Source organism: Vipera berus, assembly GCF_964194415.1.
Source record: "Vipera berus genome assembly, chromosome: 1".
Lineage (NCBI taxonomy): Eukaryota > Metazoa > Chordata > Lepidosauria > Squamata > Viperidae > Vipera > Vipera berus.
The window spans coordinates 103,987,564-104,014,546 of record NC_138202.1 but is presented as its reverse complement, the minus strand read 5'-3'; the positions used below and the strand labels follow the sequence as shown (position 1 = coordinate 104,014,546).

The window sequence follows — 26,983 nt, the reverse complement described above, 5'->3', positions numbered from 1 at the left end:
CTCCCTGTGCCTCCTCCCGAGGAGTCCCACATTCTTTCTTTGTTTGTTCCTGCTCGACTGCCTCCTGCGTCGGGCGTCCTTGAACAGGGCCAGCTGTGGGTCATCATCTTCCGCACTATCGGGCTCACGCAGCTGAGAAGAGGGCCCCGGCTGGGAACTCTGCCAAGCCTCCACGCCATCATCAACCGGTTCGTCTCCCACACGGTCCTCCTCCCCCTCATCTGAGTCATCCGACACATCTGAGCCGGCTGCCGAAACCACAGGCTGGCCCTGAGTCACAACAAAGGCGCACGGAACACTGTTACCTTCCCACCGTAGTGGTCCCTATTTTTCTACTTGCATTTTTTACGTGCTTTCGAACTGCTAGGTTGACAGAAGCTGGGACGAGTAATAGGCGCTCACTCTGCTACATGGCACTCGGGATTCAACCCGCCAAACTGCCAATCTTCTGATCGACAAGCTCAGCGTCCTAACCCACTGAGCCACCGCGTCACCATACACACACACACAGACACAACCTGAAAGTTGTGTTATATTTGCCAAAAAGATAAAAGTAGTTCCTTTTGTCATGAATTCTGCCAGTTTATAAGTGCAACTTGCTAGCTTTATTTATTTATCCACACATTTTCCTCTGATGCTAAAGCTCTGTGTTTGATATAGTGTTACTATATGCCTCTATAATAAAACAGATTTAGTTGTGGCATTAAGTTCTCTTCCTTGTCTTTGCTAATGTGGCATGTATGTAGTAGCATCATAATTTGAACTAATTCGTATGATGTTCCCTCTTGCTCTGATTTCCCCCAAATATTGTACTCCGCCCTGTGTTTCACTGAATGTTGTGGCTGCCTGCAGCATGGCATGTAAATCAACTCTAATAAGAAACAAATTTTTGTACTTAGCTTACCCCAAATGTGATGTGATCCAGAAGGTGCTAACTATCACTTTTAAAAATTGTATTGCACAGTAAAATAGCATATTCAAAGTGGTGATAACCAATCTCAATATTTGGCAACAATTTTATAACAGTTTTATATTTTAATAAAAACAGAAAATAACTCTTTAAAAATATTCATTCCAATAAAAATTGGTAGTATTAAAGATTTTTAATTTTCTTCTTCTCAATATAATATTTATAATTTCAGCCAAAGAATGAGAAAACATAAACTCTGCTGGCCTGTCAGTGTAATTTTTGCTATCCATTTCCTTGAGATAAGAGGAATGGTATAAAAGGTTAAGTTACTGATACAAAGGCCATAAACAAGCTGTGATGCCATTGGAATTGTATGGGGGGAAAAGTCCCACAGATTTATCCTATTACACAGAAACCATCAGGGCTGTACTGTAGTGATTTTGATGGTACCACCTTATATTTTTGTAACATAGGCCCTATTGATTATTTAAAACATTTTTTCAACTTAAGTAGCTGCTGCTCTTTCAAAAACATGGGATTTTCTTCTTTGATATTGGCTAAAGTGCCTCAATCTCTCTCTGTTTACAGGCTGTCCATACAGGCATGAGGGCTTATATTTATAATAAGAGTTCTGTTATTGGCTCTCAGGCAGAACATTCAGGGATGCGCACGTACTACTTCAGTGCAGATACTCAAGAAGATATGAATGACTGGATCCATGCAATGAATCAAGCTGCTCTTATGCAAAGCCATTTTTCACCAAAGAGGCAAGTTCACATATTTATATATGTTTGTAATGAACAGTATATTTTCAATCATATTTAAAAAACATTGTCTTTTTACAAAAAAAAACCTCTCTGACTTTTTAATATTAAAGTATTAGATGTCGCTGCCACCTGCAGAAGGCTGTGCCCATTTATTTACAATAATGAGCAATAATTTCATTCTGAAAACCTTGCCAAGAAAAACTGCAAGGACTAGTCCAGGACCTCCCAGGGATCAATATTGACCTGGATGCCAAATATAAATTAAATATAAATATTTAAAACTTCACACAAGTCTGCCTATAATTAAATATTTCTCCCATTTTTCTTTCTCTAAGATTGCATTAAATTTAATTCTTTAGTTTGGTGATTTCTGTATATGAAAGGATTTCTGTAATGATGTGAAGGTAATTATTAAAAGGTAAATGTAAAAAGAGGTAATTATCAAGCATTAGAAAAGATTGAATTTGGAATAAATGGGGAAAAGGCAGAAAAGCTGAGTAAACATTTATTGAATTAATGTATTTGAATTTCACATCAAAAGTTTTTTTTATAATCTTTCATAAATAAATAAATAATAAACATATGCATTTGAGGGTTCCTTGGTGTTCTCTGAGTTTGTTTTCTTGCAGACGTTTTATTACCCAAACTAGGTAACATCATCAGAGCACCAAGGACCCCTCATGTCAACCCTGAGCAACAAATATTCTCCTTTATTAGTACTTACCGTATATACTTGAGTATAAGCCGAATTTTTCAGCCCACTTTTTGGGCTGAAAAATTCCACTTCGGCTTATACTCCAGTCAACAAAAAAACTTACCGAGGACTTGTGCGCGGCCGAGGCTTTGGTGATTCCGGGATCGCCCGCACCTCTCCCAAGCCACCGCCGTCCGAGACCTGCCGAAGTTTGGGGAGGTTTGGGGAGGTGCGCGCGCACCTCCCCAAACTCCGCGCCTTGCCTGCCTGCTTCTTTCCGCAGCGGAAAGAAGCAGGCAGGCAGGGCGCGGAGGAACGGAGACTTGCCGACGTTTGGGGAGGTTTGGGCGCCTCCCCAAACCTCGGCAGGTCTCCGTTCCTCCGCGCAGACCTGCCGACGTTTGGGGAGGTTTGGGCGCCTCCCCAAACCTCGGCAGGTCTCCGTTCCTCCTGCCGACCTTTGGGGAGGTTTGGGCGCCTCCCCAAACCTCGGCAGGTCTCCGTTCCTCCTGCCGACCTTTGGGGAGGTTTGGGCGCCTCCCCAAACCTCGGCAGGTCTCCGTTCCTCCTGCCGACCTTTGGGGAGGTTTGGGCGCCTCCCCAAACGTCCCCAAACCTCGGCAGGTCTCCGTTCCTGTTTGGGGAGGTTTGGGCGCCTCCCCAAACCTCCCCAAACCTCGGCAGGTCTCCGTTCCTCCGCGCAGACCTGCCGACCTTTGGGGAGGTTTGGGCGCCTCCCCAAACGTCCCCAAACCTCGGCAGGTCTCCGTTCCTGTTTGGGGAGGTTTGGGCGCCTCCCCAAACCTCCCCAAACCTCGGCAGGTCTCCGTTCCTCCGCGCAGACCTGCCGACGTTTGGGGAGGTTTGGGCGCCTCCCCAAACCTCCCCAAACCTCGGCAGGTCTCCGTTCTTCCTGCCGACCTTTGGGGAGGTTTGGGCGCCTCCCCAAACCTCGGCAGGTCTCCGTTCCTCCGCGCAGACCTGCCGACCTTTGGGGAGGTTTGGGCGCCTCCCCAAACGTCCCCAAACCTCGGCAGGTCTCCGTTCCTGTTTGGGGAGGTTTGGGCGCCTCCCCAAACCTCCCCAAACCTCGGCAGGTCTCCGTTCCTCCGCGCAGACCTGCCGACCTTTGGGGAGGTTTGGGCGCCTCCCCAAACGTCCCCAAACCTCGGCAGGTCTCCGTTCCTCCGCGCAGACCTGCCGACCTTTGGGGAGGTTTGGGCGCCTCCCCAAACGTCCCCAAACCTCGGCAGGTCTCCGTTCCTGTTTGGGGAGGTTTGGGCGCCTCCCCAAACCTCCCCAAACCTCGGCAGGTCTCCGTTCCTCCGCGCAGACCTGCCGACCTTTGGGGAGGTTTGGGCGCCTCCCCAAACGTCCCCAAACCTCGGCAGGTCTCCGTTCCTGTTTGGGGAGGTTTGGGCGCCTCCCCAAACCTCCCCAAACCTCGGCAGGTCTCCGTTCCTCCGCGCAGACCTGCCGACCTTTGGGGAGGTTTGGGCGCCTCCCCAAACGTCCCCAAACCTCGGCAGGTCTCCGTTCCTGTTTGGGGAGGTTTGGGCGCCTCCCCAAACCTCCCCAAACCTCGGCAGGTCTCCGTTCCTCCGCGCAGACCTGCCGACGTTTGGGGAGGTTTGGGCGCCTCCCCAAACCTCCCCAAACCTCGGCAGGTCTCCGTTCCTGTTTGGGGAGGTTTGGGCGCCTCCCCAAACCTCCCCAAACCTCGGCAGGTCTCCGTTCCTCCGCGCAGACCTGCCGACCTTTGGGGAGGTTTGGGCGCCTCCCCAAACCTCCCCAAACCTCGGCAGGTCTCCGTTCTTCCTGCCGACCTTTGGGGAGGTTTGGGCGCCTCCCCAAACCTCCCCAAACGTCGGCAGGTCTGCGCGGAGGAACGGAGACCTGCCGAGGTTTGGGGAGGTTTGGGGAGGCGCCCAAACCTCCCCAAACAGGAACGGAGACCTGCCGAGGTTTGGGGACGTTTGGGGAGGCGCCCAAACCTCCCCAAAGGTCGGCAGGTCTGCGCGGAGGAACGGAGACCTGCCGAGGTTTGGGGAGGTTTGGGGAGGCGCCCAAACCTCCCCAAACAGGAACGGAGACCTGCCGAGGTTTGGGGAGGTTTGGGGAGGCGCCCAAACCTCCCCAAAGGTCGGCAGGAGGAACGGAGACCTGCCGACGAGCCTTGGCCACACAGGGTATTCCTGTGTATTCAGGCTTGCAAAATGGCGGATCGAGCCTCTGCTGGCGGCAGAGGCTTGCAGAACGGCGGATCGGCTTATACTCGAGTCAATAACTTTTTCCAGTTTTTGGGGGTGAAATTGGGGGTCTCGGCTTATACTCGAGTCAGCTTATACTCAAGTATATACGGTATCTATTTTCAGTCATTTAAAATGCTCTCTGAAGCCATTTGCAAAGTGTTTAAAATAGATGTTTTAAGTTGTTGTACTTCAGATACTATGATACTAACAATGTGAATGAATGCCAGAGACTGCAGGACTTCAGAGCCTGTGAATTAGTAAGAATCATGTTCATTTGGCAAAAGAAAATACTAAAGGCAGAGGGAGTATTTTAGTTTTTCTTCTTGTTTTATCTGAAATTTTCATAGGATCATAGATAAGTGATAACAAAGGCTGCAGAAAGATAAGAACTTTTATTTACTAGGTTGAAAACAAGTTCTCTATATATTTTTGGCTACCTAAACATTCTTCTTTTGCTAAAATAAAATATAAAAATAGATATTCTACAGATGTATATTTATTCATGCTAACCCTCCCAATCCTTGAAATAACTTATCTTAGGAGGCAGATTTTATAGCAACTATTTAAATAAGTTTCTTCTTATGGAAGTAAGGATAGTCATTTTAGTGGGTCTTAAAAATGGTTTGTTTTATTAAAGTTTCATGCAAGCAATATGTTAAGATAATAGATTCTGTAGTTCTGATTGCCTGTTCCTCAATATTATTCCAATATCCTTGCCTTGCCTTTAAAATGATCAGTCAAAAAGCAAGCAGTAACAGGAGTTGTTTTGAATGTAGCACTGATGGGACAACACTGAGTAACTTTACTCAGTTTCCTTCCTCATCAAATAAATAATTGGATGGGCCAGTGTAAAGCAGATTTCCTCTTCAGAGGTCAAAGGCACTAGGTAGAAATTGGGAGATTGTGAGTTCTAGTCCCACCTGGGCGTAAAGCCAGCTGGGTATCCTTGGCAGTCACACTCAGCCCTAGGAAGAAGGCAAGGGCATTGTTGTTGTTGTTAGTTGTGAAGTCGTGTCCAACCCATCGCAACCCCATGGACAACGTTCCTCCAGGCCTTCCTGTCCTCTACCGTCTTTTGGAGTCCATTTAGGCTCACACCTACTGCTTCACTGACTCCATCCAGCCACCTCATTCTCTGTCGTCCCCTTCTTCTATTGCCCTCAATCTTTCCCAGCATTAGGCTCTTCTCCAGTGAGTCCTTCCTTCTCATTAGGTGGCCAAAGTATTTGAGTTTCAACTTCAGGATCTGGCCTTCTAAAGAGCAGTCAGGGTGGATCTCCTCTAGGACTGACCGATTTGATTGCCTTGCAGTCGAAGGGACTCGCAGGAGTCTTCTCCAGCACCATAGCTCAAAGGCCTCAATTCTTTGGCACTCAGCCTTTCTTATGGTCCAACTTTCACAGCCATACATTGCAATTGGGAAGACCATAGCCTTGACTATACAGACTTTTGTTGGCAGGGTGATGTCTCTGCTTTTTAGTGTGCTGTCTAGATTTGCCATGGCTTTCCTCCCCAGGAACAAGCGACTTTTAATTTCTTGGCTGCAGTCCCTGTCTGCGGTGATCTTGGAGCCCAGAAAAAATAAAATCTGTCACTACCTCCATTTCTTCCCTATCTATTTGCCAGGAATTGAGAGGGCCAGATGCCATGATCTTAATGTTAAGTTTCTTAATGTTAAGTTTCAAAGATCATGGCAAGGGCATATCACATCTGAAAAACCTTGTCAGGAAAACTGCAGGGACTAATTTAGTCAAAAATTACTCAAAAAGAGAAAGGGTATTTTAATAATTGAGAGGAAAGGCTCTACTTTGTAACCTTTTAGTCATTCTAGTCTCACTATGTCTATTTATAATGTATATGCATAAAGAATATGTGTATATTCTAGTCTTATCACATCTGGAGTTCCTACGGCAACACCTGCGGCCAGCGTCAACTTCCCTCCGTCCAGTGCGCTCCCACAGAGAGGGCCTCCTCAGGGTGCCGCCGATCAAAGAATGCCGATTGGTGACCCCCAGGGGGAGAGCGTTCTCTGTGGGCGCGCCAGACCTTTGGAACCGCTTACCGGTTGAGCTCCGGATGGCCCCCGACCTTCGCTCCTTCCGGCGCGATCTCAAAACATTCTTTTTCGAACAAGCTGGCCTGGTCTGACGGGATGGGGTTGGGTTTTTAAAACTAGTTTTAACTTTAATATGTATTGATTTTATGGGCATGATGTTTAATGGCTTTTTAATTTTTGTATTCGATTTTTATTGTGTATTGCCCTGTTCACCGCCCTGAGTCCTTCGGGAGAAGGGCGGTATAGAAATCAAATTATTAAATTAAATTAAATTAAATCAGTTTGGGTAAGCTGCTTTAGTCTCTACAATGAACAATAAATATGTAAATTAAAATATACAATTTTTAATAAAGTACTTAAATATGAAGTGTTCTTAAAGAATATAAGTGAAGAACCACCCCCCATTGGGACCCAAGCCAACCAGCAGAGCCAGGTATTAAGGCCTTGTGGAAGGCCAAAAGAGTGGGGGCATATCTCATCTCTGATCTCACCTCTGGCCACCAAATGTTAGGTTTGCACATCATGCTAATGCACTGTGCTACTCTTGCACACGTTGATTCTTCTTAACCATTGGCATTCAAACTGATAAAGCTACAGGGGAAATTGAGACTTCTAAAATTATATAAAATGAAACTAATTGTAGACATTTTTAATAACCCTATTTCGATTATGAGAGTGTCAGTTTCATGAGATTTTGAAAGGGGTTTAAAGGTGAGGAATTTAATGGCCTGGGATCAGAAAGTATTTGCAGTCTCTGCAGTAAAACAAAAACTGCTCAGTTGAATTATAAAATCTGAGCAAACAGAAGTGATTCAAAATACTGTGCTGACTTGTGTGCCTGTGGATTTTTTTTTCCTTAGAGGAACTGGAAAAACAGATGAGCACGCTGTCCCTCAAGCTAATCATATTGATGCCTACAAAGAAGTTGCAAAGTTAGAACCTGCTGATGCAAAAAGAGGCTACAGTAAATCACCTGAAATGTCCACCTATGGCAAACATGAAGAAATGAAAAAAGTAAGAGATGATGAACATTACCCTGCAAGGAAGAACGCTGTGGGTTCCAAATGGGAGAAACCTAAACATGTAATAGAACCTGGTGGAACACTGAATCCTGCCTCAAGTATCTCTCGGCCTCAAGCGACTCAGACTCTTGAGAAGAATGGAATGCCTCCAAGTTCATTAAATGCAGGTCCAGTAGAGCAGAATGGTATCAGTGTCTATAAAAGAGGCTTTATTCCCAGATCAACACAAAATAAGGAGACACAAAGGAAAAGTAATATGACTCACATAGAACATTGGGTAAAAGTCCAGAAAGGAGACACAAAAAGGTTAGTAAGCTAGGACTGTTTGTTCTATATTTCATTGTTTTAAAGTAGAGGTTTGGTACTTTTCCTGACTCTTTCAGTTAATAATCCTGATTGCCTAATTCCCCTTTCTAGTACAATTATATGGGAGCAGCAGCAACCTTTGGAAGAGCTCTGTGGGTCTACATAGAGCCTCAGGTTATACTGTATACCTTTGCTTTTTTGTTCTTGAAAAAGAAAATCTTGGAATTTAGGAGTTAGAATGTGCAGATCAATGTAACTCCAATCTATCTGAGTGTCATATATATTCATACACATTTAATTTGTTTTTTCCCCCACCAAATTGTTCTAAAAAGAATAATTCAGAGTGGTGTTATATACCGTGTTTCCCTGAAAGTAAGGCCTACCCTGAAAATAAGCCCTAGCTTGATTTTGGGGGGTGGGTGGGCCCAATATAAGCCCTATCCCAAAAATAAGCCCTAGTTTGGGAGTGAGGCGCACACTTAAAAATCAAGCTAGGGCGGGGGTAGGGGTGTGGATCTGCCCCACGCGCCCCACACCCACTTAACTTGCAGCCGGGCCTCTCCTTACCGCCCCACTTCTTCTGCAGCCTCCTCTGCATCCAGGCCTTCATTTCTCAGTCACAGGCCTTTCCGGAAGCCTGTGCAGCCAAGAACCAAGCTATGGATTCAATCCATAGCTCGGTACTCAGCTGCATAGGCCTTCCAGAAAGGCCTGACTGCAAAATGCATGCTGGAATGAAGCTGCTCCTTCAGCCCCAGACGAAGTGGACCTACTGGGCAGGGCTATCGGTGCCAGAGGTAAGTAAGACATCCCCCCAAAATAAGACCTGGCGCCTCTTGGAGGCCAAAAAAAAAAGACCCAGTCTTATTTTTGGGGAAACACGGGAGATTTGGGATGCAAGATTTTCAGCGTATCTTGGAAAGGAAAGTTGTAGTGGTAGAAAATACCTATAAAACTAGCTTGGGCATCACATATAGAGAAAGTGATTTTTCATATTATGAAGTCTAGAAAATTGGATGGGAGAAAGAAATGTCTAATGGTCCAGTTTAAAAATCAGAACTATGAAAGCTTCCAATCTCCTATCTAACTGTTCATCAAGGATCTCATAGATTGAGAAATTACTGAAAAAAGAAAGCAAGTTGAACCTTGTTATCTTGTACCTCTTCAATCCATTTTAGATTTGTATATTTTATAGCTTGTGTAGACCATAACTGGTCTAAAATATAGATTTGTGTTTATTGAGGCCGTCAATATTTTTTTTTCATTCTTATTTGTACTCGTCTGTAACTTCATTTTGGTCAAGAGGTCTTGCTTACCACTCTTAATTACTGTAATTAGGTTTTACAAGGCCTTCCTTGACTTCTTGAGACATAAACTCAAGATTTTTCTCTAAAAACATGACAGAAGGTTAACCATCTATTAATTGTGCAAAAGATTAGGCTATATAAATTTATGACTTGCCACACTTTTTAACTTTTTGTCTTGAACTATAAACAATAACTCATATGAAGCCAAGTAATGAAATTATATATATTTACAATTGGACAGCAACTTCAATTACTTTCTTCATTTTTGATGAACATCATATTCCAGCAATAGCTTCTCAGGATAAGATCAATGTAAATAAATAATTATATACAGGTAAGAGAGCTTTCTCCACACTTAAATTCAGTGTATTAAGCTCTGAAATTTCTTTTTTTCAACGAGTTGATGAAATATTTTCTTGAGTGGTATACTACACCACCTAGTGGTAAGGGTTCTTGGTGAATGAATACAAAATTATAGTGACACATAATTATATATTTTTAAATAATGGAGGGAATTCCTATAATATTGTTATACTCTGACCCATTGTTATCTATATTCCAAAATTTGCAAAAATCTGTCTACCAAAATCTGTTTTAAATTTCAATTTTGCAAATGTTTGGCTTTTTAATAAGAGTTGTCTTTTGCTTAATCCCTAACAAAGTCACTTTCTTGCAGTCTTGCATCTGACCAGACTCTTACTCGCCAAGTACCAAGCCATTCTGTATCCTTTCCTGAAAATTACCATACTTTACCAAAGAATACTAGGCAACCTTCTGGAAGCTCCCCTCCCTCAAACCATGATTTGCCAAGTGACTACAAATATGCTCAAGATCGAGTAAGTCACCTGAAGATGTCCCATGATGAGAGGAAAGCTAACAAAGATGGTACCGTTTGGCAGCTGTATGAATGGCAACAAAGAAAGCAGTTTAAACATGGGAGCCCAACTGCACCTGTTTATATTAGTTCTCCAGACTTTACAGATAGTAGTAAAGGAAGAAGTTCATTAGAAGTTCCACGTTCAGTTTCAGTTCCCCCTTCCCCATCCGACATACCTCCACCAGGACCCCCCAAAGTTTTTATATCACGAAGACCACACACTCCTGCAGAAAGGGTTACTGTCAAACCACCTGAGGAGAGACAAACAATAGACGTTCCTTTCGTTGGCTCACCAAGGAAGATTCGAAACCACGCTGTAAAAGTGAGTAAATAGGAAAAAAACCCCTGTTTTTTCTAGTTTACTAATCAGTTAATTTAAATTAAATTAGCATGCTAGATAATGTGCAGTTTATCTGATAATTGGGTACCGTAAAGTTGTACGTTATCTACTGCCGCTTTCTTATCAAGGTCAGGTCCTCTGATTTTCAGCATGTAGCTAATTATAGGTTTAGAGAAACAAGATTCATGGGATATGGGCTTTAATTGCTCATTAGTCTAAAGTTATCTGAATGAGAACCGAATATTGTCACTTCTTGAGAGACAGAAGGATGGGCACACTGCACGATTATAAGAATGTTGCATTTGATTTCATTGATTTCAATAAATTGTCCGTGAGTAAACTTTTGAAAATATAGCTCATTGAATTAGGCTTTAATCAGTTAGAACAAAAATATTTGTTATAAGCAAAACATTTCCACCGATAGTTCTTTAAACAGACATATGATATTAAAAAATACAGTGACAATGCCATTTTGTAGAAAGACATATACAAAGAAAGAAAAAGTGCATATTTTGTAAAATAGCATGTTGTGTAATTTAATTAACAAATTAACATTTCCTTGTTTAGGAAGAAAGTTGTGTAAATCAGTTCAGACACAGTGGCTAGGAACTCTATAGTGTAAAAGAACAGAAAAATACTTTTCCCACTTGAAATGTCTCATTAATAATGCTTTTCAATTTATACAGAATTCTCTACACATAGATAGACGTTCCATGCCTACAATGGGATATATGACCCATACTGTAAGTGCTCCAAGTTTGCATGGGAAATCGGTAAGCTATATTGGCTATACATGTTTCCTTGTCTATGTAGTAGTAGATTCTGATAGAACCGCTAAGGGTGTCTGAATCTTTATTGGCTTTTCATGTCATATTGATAGAATGAAGTAATTTGAACTTCCTGTCATTAATGGTGCCCTTTTTCACTGCTACTGAATCCTTAAGGAGAACTGTAAATAGAATTCCAATAGAGGGATTGGCCCTGTTGTGTGTGTTGTTACATACATTTTTAGCCTTCAAGCAGATAAACATTTTTATTGGCATGTGAAATAAAGATTTTTAACTCTGGTGGCTCTCCCTGAAACTTGCTAATTTCCTCTTTACGATGTGTCCAAATACCTGCAGCCTGAAGAGCTAACATTGCTTCTCATTCGATTAAGGAGACATCAGGCTAACTTGGCTCATATACGAAATTACACAATCGCCCAATTACTACAGCACTTGCCAACTAATTCCACTTACCAGGTCAGCTGCTAATTGGCTCATCTGTGCTGTACATGATGTTCTGTGACTCTGCAAGTGCTTCACCGGTGCCATGCTTGAGTCCGTGCTTTCTTGCCCATTCTTAAGTCTGTTCAAGTCCCTAGATCATTCATAATTTTGCTTTGTTCCTGCGTGCAAATAATTACCAGCATTTTTATACTATGGGGGCTGTGGCACATGAGTAACTGCATTTTGACTATTATTTTGCTTCAGTGTTATTTTTGTGAATGCTGCATTTTGTTCTAAAACAAAACCTGTTTAAAAAGTAAGCTATTGTTTTGCAGTTTCATCTGTTTTGACTGAAAAAAGTAAACCGTTCTGATAATTTACAGTGGAAACCATCATTTATCAAACCTGCTTTTCTCTCTCTCTCCCTCAGCTAAGTATTTTAACAATGAGGGAAGGTCTAAATACACCAGGATAGTCACATATTTTACTTATCTGAAAGGATGGTGGCCTTTTAATTCTCTTTTAACTTTGTATTTTATATTGATATGATTTTAAAATGCCCTGTAAACCGCCCTGAGTCCTTCGGGAAAGGGCGGTATATAAATCTAATAAAATCTAAATCTAAAATCTAAATCTGAATTGTGGACAATCCCACCAAAAGTGAGAATACAAGTTGTCCTTGACTTGCAACCATTCATTTAGCTACCATTCAAAGTTGCAACAGCACTGAAAAAAGTGACGTATGCCCAATTGTCGCACTTACGACTGTCACAGCATCACCATGATCACATGACCAAAATTTGAGCGCTTGGCAACCTGCATGTATTTACAACTGTGGCAATGTCTTGGGGTCATGTGATTGCCTTTTGCAGCTGGCTTCTGACAAAATGGGGGAAGCCAGATTTATTTAACGACTGTGACAAAAAAAAGGTTGTAATATTGGGCATGACTCACTTAACTGGTTAGTTTACGAATAGAAATTCTGGCCCCAATGATGGTTGTAAATTGAGGACTGCTTGTAGGCATATTATGCACCCAGACAAAACTCTGCAGGGTATCCAGCTTCTTCACTATGTCAGCCTGGGATGGCCAATGCTAGTTGAGGCTAATCTTAGAGGTTTACCATTCCCGTTATCAATGTATGAGTGGGTCTCTCTCTCTCTCTCTCTCTCTCACACACACACACACACACACACAAACACACACACTCTGCTGTTATCGTTCATTTTTGCTCATACAGATTTGCTCTCTTGTAATAATATTGGGTATTGTCTTACCCACAACTATTCTATTAGAAGCCACATTCCAAAAAAGTGGGTAGGAACAACATTTATTATTTATTTATCAAATTTCTTTACAGTCCGTCTTATCTAATGACTCTGAGACGTTTACAAACAACATAAACAATATAAAAGTGTAGCTAAAAGCACAAATGAAACCAAAATTAAAAGCAATGGTAAAATTTGCAAGTTAAGAATAAAAGTCAAGGTTAAAAAAATCATGAAGCTAAAAGGTTAATAAGGCAATGAGAGCACCCTCATGCCAGCAAACATCCCCAGGGTTGCATAACACTCTTAGACATCCATGTTAATTGGCGGAATCAGAATTTAACACTGGGGGCTCATGTCATGTTTAGAGGTACGATTTGTATATTTGTAATACAACATATTTTTTAAAAAAAATATATTATGATTTATTGGATTGTTGTAAACTGCTATGGGCCAGTTTTCCTAGAAGCATTACAATACATAAATTTTACAAATAAATAAATATATATGCATATTAATTGAAATAATAATTACATCTATATTTATAAAATATGCATTTGCAAATTGTAAAGTTTACATTTACCTTTGAAAATTATATTTGCAAAATTAAATGATCCACACCTGCATATAAAAGTAAAAACCATTGTTTCTTGCACACATATGTATACATGCATGCATACATACAATCTTCTCTTCCCTTGCAGATGAAAGAGAAAATTAGGATGGCAATAGAATAGGAGAAGGGAATTAACTGTTCAGGAAAGGGGAAGGGAAGCAAAAACGGTGGAACAAAACTAAGCAGAGATAAGGCAAATAAAGAGATAACTGGATAGTGAAGGGAAAAAAGAGAAGCCCGTTATTTGTGTTTCACAAAGGATTTGAATTCAGTAAAAAATTGTGCAAACCAATCTTTAGCGGTACCTGGTTAGGGCTAGGGTTAGGGTTGTATTGCTCAAATATATATATATATATATATATATATATATATATATATATATATATATATATATATATATATATATATATATATATATATATATATATATATATATAATAAAGGGAACAGAAAATAAGACATCCTACTATTAAATACAATACATTGTGTTGTTTAAGTGTTCCCTTTATTTTTTTGAGCAGTATATTTATATTTATATATATTTTTTCATGAATATATTGGTGATTCTTTTGTATCACAAACCAATTGCAATTAAACACAGAGAAGTGTTCAACTGTCGGAAAGATGTATTACACTCAAAAGAGAAAATTATGACAAGTTAATGGACCAAATTACAGCAGACCTAGATAGACGGAAAAACTTGCAGCTCTCCTTTATGGGGAGAATAGCGACGATCAAGATGAATATACTTCCCAAATTACGCTTTTTATTCCAATGTGTACCAATTAAATTAGGTAAGGATTTTTTTGAAAATTTAAATAGAATTACATCCAAATTTATTTGGCAAGGTAGAAAACCGAGAATCAAGTTAAAATTATTACAGGATACAAAGGAAAGAGGAGGGCTCGGCCTCCCAAATTGGGAAAAATATTATCAAGCAGCAATAGCGGTATGGATAAAGGATTGGATACACTTAAGGAACAGAAGACTACTAGCATTAGAAGGTCATGACATGCAAATTGGGTGGCATGCTATAATGTGGGACGGAAAATATAAGGCTCATCAGTACTTCCAGAATCATCATATTAGACAGGCACTATTAGACGTGTGGATAAAAATTAAAAAAATTAATTATATAGAAATCCCCAATTGGCTATCCATATTAGAGATTTTCATGCACCCCAAATTCATAAATTTAGGAAGTGTAATTACATATAAAGATCTCTTAGACGAAAATGGAGACTTGAAAACAAGAAAAAGACTATTAGAAGATGGTATAGAGTTGGAATGGTGGGCATACTTACAAATACAGTCACAATACAGAAAAGATAAAAAAGAACCAGGGATAAAATTAGAGCATACACAATTAGATAAAATTCTTCTAGGAACAGAAGACCAAATGATAAAAAAGATATATCAATATTTATTAGAACAGGATTTGTTAGAAGAACAGGTAAAAGAAAAAATGTTAACCTGGAGCAAAAATTTGGGTTACAGTATTGACCTAGATAATTGGCAATCACTATGGGATAGAAATAGGAGGTTAACGCTAGCCACCTCCTATAAAGAGAATTTTATAGATGGCACCTTCCCCCTACAAGGTTAGCAAAAATAGATAAAAAAAATCTCACCAATGTGCTGGAAATGCAGAAGGCTTCCAGGGACTTACTATCATATGTGGTGGGAATGTTCAAAAGCGCCAAATTTTTGGTAGCAGATAAAAAATTGGTTGGAAGAAATATTACTACAAAAAATTGATTTAAAACCAGAAACCTTCTTATTAGGGATTATTAATGATAAACTCATCAAAGCATCTTTCTACTTAGTGCATATTTTAACCGCAGCAAGATTGGCATATGCCCAAAAATGGAAAAGAAAGGAAACACCCACTGAAGAAGAAATAATAGATAAAATTTTATCCTGCACCGAAATGGACAGGTTAACCCTAGAGATCAAAAATAAGACTGAAACAATTATGAAATTTGGCAAAAATTTGTACAATTGGTTAGAGATAAGGAGGATCGCTGAGATGACTATTGTTTGATTAGTTGATAATGTAGGAATTTCTTATTAGCACCTATATCAGGACACAACTGAAAGATGTGTAAATATAATGCTGACGACTGAGACAGTTTGCTAAAAAATTTACAGATGTTATATGTACAGTTTGTTATACTCTGTCCTGTCATAGAATGTATTTTAAGTTTTTGTTATTTCTTTCTGTAACATAAGGTAATACTAATAGTAGTGTTGTATTAGAAGTGCTCACAAGAGTTTCACATAGTTGCTATTTATGAAAAGCACGGAATGTCAGTTTGAAGTTTGGACTAAATAAACTATACAGAAAATGTCAGTCATCTTTTATGATTACTTTTAGAACTGCACAATTCTTCAGTTTCATTTTGGAAGTGGCCTCACTAAATTTTTCCTATGGTTACCATTCCTACTTTGGGTTGGAAACTATGCAGAATAAAATTTGGGCGTTTTCTTGGTCCTGTGTTGGCATTATTATGACAGACATCTTCCCTCCTTTTCCTTCCCGCCTTTTCACTCGCTTTTCTGTGGGAAAAGTTTTTTCCTCTCAGCAACTGAGCCTACTCTTAGTTTCTACTTAGCAGCTAACTAGAACAGAATAGCTACTTGGTTTGCTGGGTGGCTCCATTTCAGGATATTAATGAGCAATAGCAGTAGTGACCGGACTGTCCATTTTTAATATGCTCAGTCACTCAATTCTTTTGGTTTCATATTATAAAGTTAACCTGAAGGAAAATGTATGCTTTAAATAAGGAACTTGGTTAAAACGATGACTATGGTGTCTCATGATGAATTTAAGTAGTCTAACATTAAGCCTAACACCTAAAAGTAACTTTATTTTTAAAATAATTCCATATATATGGATTTATGTAGCACTGCATGTAAACCAATTTGGTAGCTAACAAGCCTTTATATTTTGAGTGTTTGCTTCTGTTGATTGATTTGTGCACTTCTCATTCAACCATAACTATCAATTGGAAAAGCTAAGAACAAACTATTCTTCCTTGCTGGATAGTTTTCATTTATGTTCAATTAGATCTGAGCTGCAAAACTCAAGATCACAAACAGCAGCAAAGAGAAACAGAAAAATCAATACTCTTTGCTGCCCTATAGTGATCATCAATATTTTTCTCACTAGACTTACCACTCGAATATAAAGTTTTTTTGCAGAAACTTCTAACATACTTGATAAACAGAGTCTAATTATATAGTAAATTATATTTTACTAATGTTATGTCCTATTATTTGCAGGCTGATGATACCTACATCCAGCTGAAGAAAGACCTTGAATATTTGGATCTGAAGGTAAAACATATCCACATAAAATGTCACTCTAGTAATGTTATTTTTTTCATTTTTTCCAGATATACTTCCCTAGTGGTTTATGTTATACTGTTGCTTTATAAATCACTTGCTCATTAGATTTCTTTTGTGCATAGTTAGAATAAATTATAAATAAACTATACACGGTAAAATGAAAACAAAAGTCAGTCTGTTTCTTCAGCAAGATCCAGGAAGCTCTATGGAAAAATTTGAAGGTTCTTCCTCTTATTACCAGAAGGATGGATTTCTGTGGATTTTTTTTGTCACTCCTTTCTTCAGTTGTTCCCCCTCCATTTGAACTAATATTTTAGATAGAAATGCTACAAAAGAAAGAAAGAAAGCATCTCACTTGCAGTTGTCTAAATCCAATCCATGGCAATTTTCTTTACAAATTAAATTTGCAATTTCCTAAGGAGGGCAAAATAATTATAATTAAAATTGTTGGCATACAGTCTAGTGTAGATCTCCCACTTCAAACAATTGTGCTGTAAATATAGAAGCATCTTTATTTATTTACCAGAATGTGGGGAAAAAGGAGCAACTTCTCTCTGCTACTTTATGTTAGATTGGACATATGAAAGTCATGTCTAAACATAGCTACTGATAGCTGGATTCCTTCTAGCAATAAAATGTCTAAACAAACCAGGAATCCCCCCTCCCCCCCCGTGAGTAGTTCTAGGGCAGGAAAACAAATTAGAAAAAGTGTGATTGCTGCAACTTAGATATATGTTGGCATTAGGATGCAATTATATAATCACAGCATTTTTGTGGTTGTGTAACAAGATACTGGGAGCTCCATCTGTGGTTTATTCAGCATTACTTGAATACCAGAACCCTTATGTTGCTTTTCCCAAGCAAGCCAATAGTTGGAAGCCAAAAACAAAGCCTTGACTTCAGGGTTTGGTTTATTAGAATAGAGACAAGTAAGTGATCGTGGAACTTACCGGTATATAATGTTAAGTGAAGCATAGAAAAGAACACCTGCTGTTTTTCACTTAGTTTAGAAATTAACAAGTTATTTTTGGGAGCAAGAATTCTATTTTTTTCCTCCCTTTTCCAAGTGCCAGGGAATTCTAGTATTAATTTAAAGGAAAATAAAATCTGCAAAGCTTTGATGCACTTATTTGCCAAGTACTATCACATTTTTGTGTTTTGCTGCTGAAATTCAGAAATATGAATTATGGGGTTCTCGGGCATGAGAATAAATGATAACTAAACATCACACAAACCTTAATTATAGCAAGATATGCAGAATGGTAAAGCAGCAAATAACTGCTATTAGCAAAGATAATAAGAAAATAAATCAACAGTCATAGAATCTCAGCATAATAACCTTCTTTCATATATGAAAAAGAAAGTCTATATTGGTTTTAGGAAATTTTGGGTTTCACCTCTGTTCTTTTATTATCCCAACAATATTCAGGAATGTAATAAAACTCTAAGCATTAGAACGGTATATTTAGTAAAAAACAAAATTCCATTAAGAATCTACTACCACATTTGAAGTTTTTGAATGTGTCTCAGATAAAAACCTGACTTGAGTACATTGCAATAAATCGATCCTGGAGGTTGCCAAGGTATAGGTTACATTTAAAAGATCATATTTCCCCAAGAGGAAATAACATGACACTTTTTTTAATGAAAAGTGTTAGTTAACCAGAGACTGTATTGGGATCAATTTCAGGGTCAAATTTAATCATGCTCTCAGGTTGTGAACTTAAAGGAATTTCTGTCCCACTGCATTCAGACTAAATGCCACCTTTATCTGTCATATTAGATAAAATAAGGTTCTGCATCATGTGAACTTTTAAATGGAATCTGTCTGTACAGATTTTTGTTCCAGATTTTACCAAGATGAAATTAGGAAGTGTCTCTTGAGAAGTTAACTTCTAGTTTCAGGTGTTTCAGAGAAGCATCCATGTATTTTTCTTGGCAACCAGGTCTGATCTTTTCTAGCTTTTCAACAGAATCCAGAGTTGGCTGGGTGCTGCATTAAAGCTCCAACACTTCATTATCTTGATAAATATTTCTGAAATTATACAAGTGTATGGTTTTCATACAGGAAAACACCCCCCCCCCAAAAAAGGCCTTCCCTTGGCAGTCCAGATTTTATTCAAATGTTTTTAATTTTAATACATCACTGTTTTTTAAAAAACATATATTTTATGTAGGAATGGTATTCTGTTTTACATTGTACTTTTCGCTTCCTGTATGACTGTAGAACATTTCTAAATTCTAAGGTTATAGTAGCTTGAGAATCCAGGGGATAGAGGAGTATCTGAATAATAATGTTGGGATGACTGAGTGAATCTACTCATCCTTCTCAGGGGTTAGATAAAAATTAAAAATAGACTTTAGAGTCTTCTTCCTGATAGTCTAAAAGACTCTGTTAGACATTAAGTATCTTGTAAATCCTCACACCACGTCAAGTGGTGGAATGGAAGTTCAGATACTTCTTTCTAGGATCTGTGCGCCCCTTGAATTGGAATGCTTTGGGTTAGATTTCTGTCTGATTCTGCATGGTTTCAGTTTATCTTGGTTATAGATAGGAACAATTGGGTAGGTTGGCCCAAACGTCATTTATTTTGGGGTGAATGATCCTGAGCTCCATTTGTAGTTGTATTGCATAGGCTTACTTGTATCATCCTAGTATTTTCAAAGTCAAAAACAAGGACACTTCGTAAATGTTTAAAACTTTTTAGAATTCAATAAATCGCTTTGTTTGCACTTACAGCAAAATTTTCATGCAGTTATTATAAATCTTTCATGTAGGTCTTACCACATAAGTTTAGGACTGGAGCATTGTTTTATTCAGAGGACAGCACTGGATAAGAAAACAAGCCTTTGTCCTTCGTCTCCTTCTTGCACCCCAGTTTATGACTATTATTATCATGTCCTATGCTAAGCACATTGGGCTAGCCCAGGGGTAGGCAACCTCGTCTCTTTTATGACTCGTGGACTTCAACATTAGCAGTGGGCTAATGCCTCCTTAAGTAACACCAGCTGCCTGCAATTAGTGCAGGTTCGCATCCCACCAGGCTCAAGCCTTCCATCCTTCCGAGGTAGGTAAAATGAGGACCCAGATTGTTGGGGGCAATTAAGCTGACTTTGTAATAATGCCGCTTGGGGTGTGTGTGAAAGCCCTAATAAGCAGGCATATACATAGAATGAAGGCTACTGCTAAGCTTGTAAGCCGCCCTGAGTCTTCGGAGAAGGGTGGGATATAAATGGAATTTAAAAAAAAAGAACTTCCAGAATTCCTGAGTCAGCAGCTGACTCAGGAGTTCTGGAAGTTGAAGTCCACGAGTCATAAAAGAGCCGAGGTTGCCTACCCCTGGGCTAGACGCATAGTCCACAGTTCTCGGTCTACAGCTACAGTGTCCACATTCTTTCGTTTAAGATTCATTTTTTTTATGATATGCATCGTGAAACTGCAGCAAGGAAAAAAAATGATGCTAAAAACAAATCATACCATATTCTGATATCTCTGTTTTCATAGACTTCTGATGCCAGTTGTACCTCTATAACAAGATATGTATATGTAAATTTTGTTTGAAACAGATAAAAAATAATGGACCTCTGATCAACATGATTTACAAAGTGCTAAAGAGCTCAGCGCAAGGGTTACTATCCAGTATAAATGTAAGAGTGCCTGTAACAGAAATGTAATCATTCCATTGCTTTTTGAGTGGCCGTCAGTGTTGAAATAGCTAAGCATTCACAGGTGTCTCATGACACATATATAACACCAGAGCTTTTTGCAAGTTGTGTGATTTGGGGAGGCTTTCTGCAATATTATTGGCTGGCCTAATAGCGCTTTGTTTCATTTTTTCATGTGTTGGGAACTAGTGGTGGTGATTCCATTTCTACCTTTACAGAAATACAAAGCATGCTCTTGTGCTTTAATTTTGTTGCCATCACAATGACGTAATTTTACATGTCTCAGTATCTGATATAATTGCATTTTTCCCCCTTTGATTTAATGTGTACCCCCAGGTTTGAGAAAGGTTGTGTTGCCTGCATATTTGTTGTATTGGTTGTATCAATTATATTCTGTTATGTCAATAATGTATGCTTCGATTTTTGCTGAATTTTAGAATGTGTCAAAAGTACAAAATATTTTAAGGAACAGTTTTAAAAACAGTACTTTTGTCACAATGAAAAGCACTCGGTCTAGTTATTTACAAAAGGTAATAAGCCCTCCTGTATTTCATAATCTGGCTTCCGTTTTATCAGTTTACAATGATGGAAACTTGAAGATGGAGCTGGGACAGATAGTCATTAATGGTAAATAGAACTAATAATAGTATTAATACTAGTATTTAAATAACAATTTCTGAATGTCTAAAGCATTTTAAATACATTATCTCAATAGTTCCAGACTTCTAAAGTGAGTTTAGCTTTATTATATTAGCTATATAGTTGCAATTCATAGGTAGTAATGAATGAATTAATCTCATTCATAGGTTCAAATTAATAAATGAGATTAATTTTGAACGGATTATTTCCCAGCTTCCCACTTATGTATTTCTTTTCTGCTTCCTGAAGAATGAATAGCATTTTAAAATCTTTTGTTTACCACATGATGGTTAGTTCCTGAATGAGTTTATGTGATTCTGTATAATCTTTATTGAGTTATGGGGAAAAAATGTCAGATACAGTTTTAGAATAAAATAAAAAACATTAAAATTATCAAAAGGAAATACTGTGCAAGGTAGTGTAATACCTATATCTGTATTCTATACGTGAAAAATGCAGGTAAGTTTTGCCTGACTGCATGTGTTCAAGAACTAAGAAGCATTTCCAATAGAGGCACCAGCTTTATTATAAACCTCTTGGTTTGGAAACTAATTTAAAATAACAGTACATGATAATATGCAATAATTTTATTTTACTGTAAGTCACAGAAATTCTCAGGAAAATTGTAATGTAAATAAGAAATTATTGTAGATACAAGTTGTATGATATGAATATTTGCCATATTGAACTCAACCAAATTTAAAGGAATCTCTTTTATATATATATATATATATATATATATATATATATATATATATATATATATATATATATATATATATATATATATATATATATATTTGTTTGCTACTAACATTTTATGGCTTCCAGATTTTTTACTTTTAAATCTTTATGTTTTAGATGACAGGGCGTGATACAATCAAAGAACGACATGCAAAACCGATCAAAATTGGAGAAAGTAATATTGATGTAAGTATACGTTTTCTTCTTTCTGATCTTTGCAAAATCTCATTCTGTTTTATTGATTTAACCTTTTGTGTGTGTGTATATATTTATTTATTTATTTATTTCTAGGTAAAGCTGAGTGTCTTCTGTGAGCAAGACAGGATTCTGCAAGACCTAGAGGACAAAATAAGAGCCCTTAAAGAAAATAAAGTAATCATCTTTGTAATTAATTACAAATTAATTATTTTTGTAATACTCTGTTTCCTTGTCTAAAGGCCCAGTTTGGTTTTTGAGTATGTACTAAGTAGAACTAGAAATAGATCTTTGTAATTCTATAGTTTATGATATAATTTATTCCAATAAATTATTCCTATTTATTCCAAGCAAAAAGTAACTAATTGTAGGAGATGACAGGCTGAGCCCGAGGGAGGGATCAAATGCTTCACCAGTCATGAGTCCCTGAGCTCCCACAAGGGATCTACGTCCAGCCCACCTTGAATTCCTTTCTATTCTTAACTCCCACAAATTTCCCTTAACCCTTAGTAGTTCAGATTCTTATAGAGAGTTTAAGCTTGCAATAAATCTTTATACTCATTTGAATTGCCTGAATCTACTGATTTTCTCGGTGCTTGACAGTAATATAGTTACATTCAACTTATGAATTTCATAACTTTTCTCCCATTTTAAAGGTTACCAAATTCTTATACAGTCTATATGCAATTCTTCTTTGTTTTAAGTAGCTTCCCAACTGGGAGGATGCATTTTTAGAAAGCATAGGAAAATACCTGAATGATGCCAGTACATCTATCCTCATTTTCACCTTCCCAGCTTACAGAGAGCTGAATTTCAGACAAGTTGACAGCATCGTCTCTGAAAGGGATTTTCAAAGCTGGGTTGCAGCCATTGAAAAACTTTTATTTGTGGTCTCAATTAAAGATAACTTTGGGGTTGTTAAAGCCTACAAAACAGCCTCAGAACACTGCTGTAGAAAGAGGAAAGATTTGTACCACGTGTTTTTGTACTTAAAATGTTCACAAATATATTAAATGGCACCCAAAAACAAACTGCAAGCGCCATCTCTTTTAACCGATAGATTATTATATTCTGAACCAAACACTTTGGGAGGTCTCCCTAAATGAAACTAATTGAAATGTGATGTATTATTTTCCAGAGATAGGAATAGTTGAGCAAATGTTCCTCAACTTCGGTATCCAAATTCAAAACTGGGTTGAAGACTCCAAGATCTTTTGACCTTGAGAGGGATGAATGGGTGGAGGGAGGGAGTGGCAAGCAGGCAGGCTGAGACAGACAGATCTGTTTGTATTTGGGGTAGAAAATTAATATTTTTAGAACACTAAATTAAAGGAGAGTCTTCTAAAAAAATTTCAGAGTTTATTTTTAAAAACGTTTAAAATACTTTCTTTAGGATCAGCTGGAATCTGTCTTGGAAGTATTACATAGACAGATGGAACAATACAAAGACCAACCACAGCACACAGAAAAAATTTCATATCAGCAAAAACTTTTACAAGAAGATCTCATATGTATTCGGGCTGAAATATCCAAAGTATCTACAGTAAGTAGAAGGTGCTTTAAGAATTTATATATAGTTGTAATTTCCTTATCAAGCCTACTGGGACTGCATGGCAATTTTTTTTATTTTTTTATTTTATTTTAATCCCATTTATATCCCGCCCTTCTCCGAAGACTCAGGGCGGCTTACAAGCTTAGCAATAGCCTTCATTCTATGTATATGCCTGCTTATTAGGGCTTTCACACACCTCCCAAGCGGCATTATTACAAAGTCAGCTTATTGCCCCCAACAATCTGGGTCCTCATTTTACCTACCTCGGAAGGATGGAAGGCTGAGTCAACCTTGAGCCTGGTGGGATGCGAACCTGCACTAATTGCAGGCAGCTGGTGTTACTTAAGGAGGCATTAGCCCACTGCTCCACCAAGGCTCTAGTTTGGTGGTTGTTGTAGTAGGATTGGCGAACTATGAAGAACTATTTTCTCTCACTTCCCTTGCCAAAGATCTAGCTGAAGAGTCAGGTCTTGACTGCTCTTCTGAACAACAGCAGAGAGGGGGGACATCTGGATCTCGGGGGAAACCTCATTTCAGAGGCAGGCACTGCTACAGAGAGGATACACTTCAAAAGTATGAACAGATGACATTGTTTCATTGAAAGAATTTGGAATATGCCAACCTTTCAAAAGTGAAATGGCTGGACAGATAGATATGTGGGAGATAGGCATGACCAGGTCCTATTCCATATAGGGCTTTATAGGTAACAACAAGTACCTTGAATTACAATCAAAAGCAAACTGGCCAACAATGGATCTTGTGAAGCAGAGGTGTTACACAAGCATACTGAAACATGCCCATCACAACTTATGCTACTGCATTCTGGATCAGTTGAAGCTTTTGGGTAGTCTTCAAGGGCAGTCCCATTTAGAGCATATAGCAGTATTCAAGCCCCAAAGTGACTAAGCATGAGCGACTGTCGGAAAGGCCCTCTAATCTAGGAAAAGATAAAACTGGAACAACAGGTAACACTGTGCAAAGGCTTCCTGGACCCAGCTGCTCTCCAAGCAACTCCAGAAAGACTCCTAAATTGCGCATCAACCTGGAAGAGGTAAGTGCAATCCCATCCAAGGTCAAAGATGGTCCATTCCCAGCTCTAGGGGACCCACTCAGAACCACTCTGTCTTGCTAGGATTGAGTTGGAGACATTTCCTCTCTTTCCATACCTACTCAGCCTTCAGGCACTAGGACAGAACCTTGACAGCCTCGCTTGGCCAGTCTGAAGTTGAAAGATATGATTGGGTACCATCAGCATACTGATGAAACAGAACTCCAAAACAGTGGATGATTTCACCCGGTGGTATCATGTAGATGTTGAAAACGAAAGCTATGCATTTATGCTATATGCCATTGTTTTTTTTAACATCATCCAATTTTACACATGCATACATATATATACATACAGGGCTTTTTTTGTCATAGAACGCTCAGAACGGAGTTCCGGCACCTTTTTTGGATGGAACCTTGTAGGGTAGGCAAGGCGGGTTGTATGACATATGTGAGTTCTGGCACCTTTTTCTTTTACAAAAAAAGCACTATATACATATATACATGTGTGTGTATGCACACACACATATAGTGTGTCTCTGTGTATATAATGTGTGTGTGTGTGTGGTGAGAGAGAGAAAGAGAGAGAGAGAGAGCCTTCTGACTTTAATGAGAGCCACTGTAAAGTAAGAGCTGTGTGCCTATAGCCTAAAGTACTTTTAATTGTGTTTACACTTGCATAAAGTACTTGCTTAAAGAGGTACATTAACCAGCTTCATAGCTTGTTATTGCTTATGAAAAGGCAAAATGAGTTTCTTCTCTTTGTCAATAGGAAATGGAAAATGCCTGGAATGAATATCTGAAATTGGAAAAAGATGTGAACCAGCTGAAGCAAACTCTACAAGAACAGATGAATAAATCATGTTTTTCTCAGGTAAGGCTATTTTCAATCTTTGCACTTTGCAGTTACCTAAATAGTTAGTCAGATCTCATCTCACTGGGAGATCTAATTTTGATGGTAAATAGGGCCTTTTTTTTACTCCAGAGGTGAGAAAAAAGCTTCACATGCATATTATATCACATTATGCCAGAACCACATATACATGCAAATGTACCTTTATGGTAAGCATCAGATTTCTCACTCTTTGGCCAGTTGCTAAATGTTATGGCAAAATAACAAATAAGTCCTTTTTTTCTGGGATGACCAGACATCTTTAGTTTGCCAAGGAAATTTTCCTGGAAATATAAGTGGACTCCTTTGATCCAGCAAATAGAGAGTTTTCAGGACTTAGTTAGTTCAATGTGTTATGTTAATTTACTGCTATCAAATGAAGTAGTATCTGCTGGTGGCATCTCAGTTGAGGAGTTTTTAGTAACATTTATGTTGAATATGTTAAATTTTTGGTTTTATAATTTGGTTGCTTATTTTATAGTTTATGTTACGATAGATTCTTAGGGATTTTATCCTATAAACAGCCCTATTCTGTTCTCTCCTTTTAAGCAACCAACAAAGAACCTCAGTCCAGCAAGCATGACAGACTTCCCGTTCATTCCTCTTCTCTGTATCTTTTCAGAGGCAATTACACAAATTATATGTAAATATATATTTTTGTTAGAATGCTGAACAATGTAAGAATTGCTATGTAGTGTGCTGTTTACTAGCAAAAAAAGCAATGTCCTCAATTTCTATTTTTATTTTCTATCTATATAACCAATATTGATTTGGTCCTTCTTCCCCCACCTTCTCATTAGGAGAAAACTCAAATGCAAAAAGATTTGTGGAGAATTGAAGACGTTACAGCTGGCCTAAGTGCAAATAAATCCAACTATAGAGTCATCATTGAATCTATCAAGAATCCAGGTAGGAAAGCTTAATGCTGGTATTGCAAATCTGGCTACTGGAATCAAATCAATATATGTGTGCTACAATCTTATATTTTAGGCTAATGATAGCTGAATCACAAAAGAACACTTTTGCCCCCTTTTTGCCATTCGTAATGTTTCCAACATAAAAGTTGAACTATCTTTTCCTGATGAGGTTTCTGGTATTTTATCATTAACACACTCCCACATAAAAATTTACCTGATGCCTTTTTTTCAGAGTTGGTGTTCTAAAATGTATGTACTTGGGTATTTCTAAAAAAACAGTTCAATAAATCTTAAGATGCTTTTCTAAACACCAGTTTTACTTTCGTACTGTTTATTATGGAGATAAGGGTTATT

The 26,983-nt window shown here is 38.6% G+C and overlaps 1 protein-coding gene across 6 annotated transcripts in view; it reads left to right on the top strand.

The window, feature by feature from the left end:
* The window catches only part of PLEKHA7 (pleckstrin homology domain containing A7), a 141,846-nt gene that overhangs the window by 91,376 nt on the left and 23,487 nt on the right, over positions 1-26,983 (top strand). For 4 of the 6 annotated variants that reach the window (XR_014025094.1, XM_081317491.1, XM_081317489.1 and 1 more), the window contains exons 9-18: positions 1,499-1,677; positions 7,540-8,007; positions 9,991-10,513; positions 11,218-11,304; positions 16,912-16,965; positions 22,144-22,212; positions 22,318-22,410; positions 23,615-23,764; positions 25,593-25,694; positions 26,513-26,621. Coding sequence is in view for 5 of the 6 variants with exons in the window: in XM_081317491.1 (XP_081173617.1) it covers positions 1,499-1,677; positions 7,540-8,007; positions 9,991-10,513; positions 11,218-11,304; positions 16,912-16,965; positions 22,144-22,212; positions 22,318-22,410; positions 23,615-23,764; positions 25,593-25,694; positions 26,513-26,621 (1,834 nt within the window). In the remaining variant the exon portion in view is untranslated. The remainder of the gene's footprint in view (positions 1-1,498; positions 1,678-7,539; positions 8,008-9,990; positions 10,514-11,217; positions 11,305-16,911; positions 16,966-22,143; positions 22,213-22,317; positions 22,411-23,614; positions 23,765-25,592; positions 25,695-26,512; positions 26,622-26,983) is intronic. The other 2 variants (XM_081317490.1, XM_081317493.1) reach the window with 1 other exon arrangement.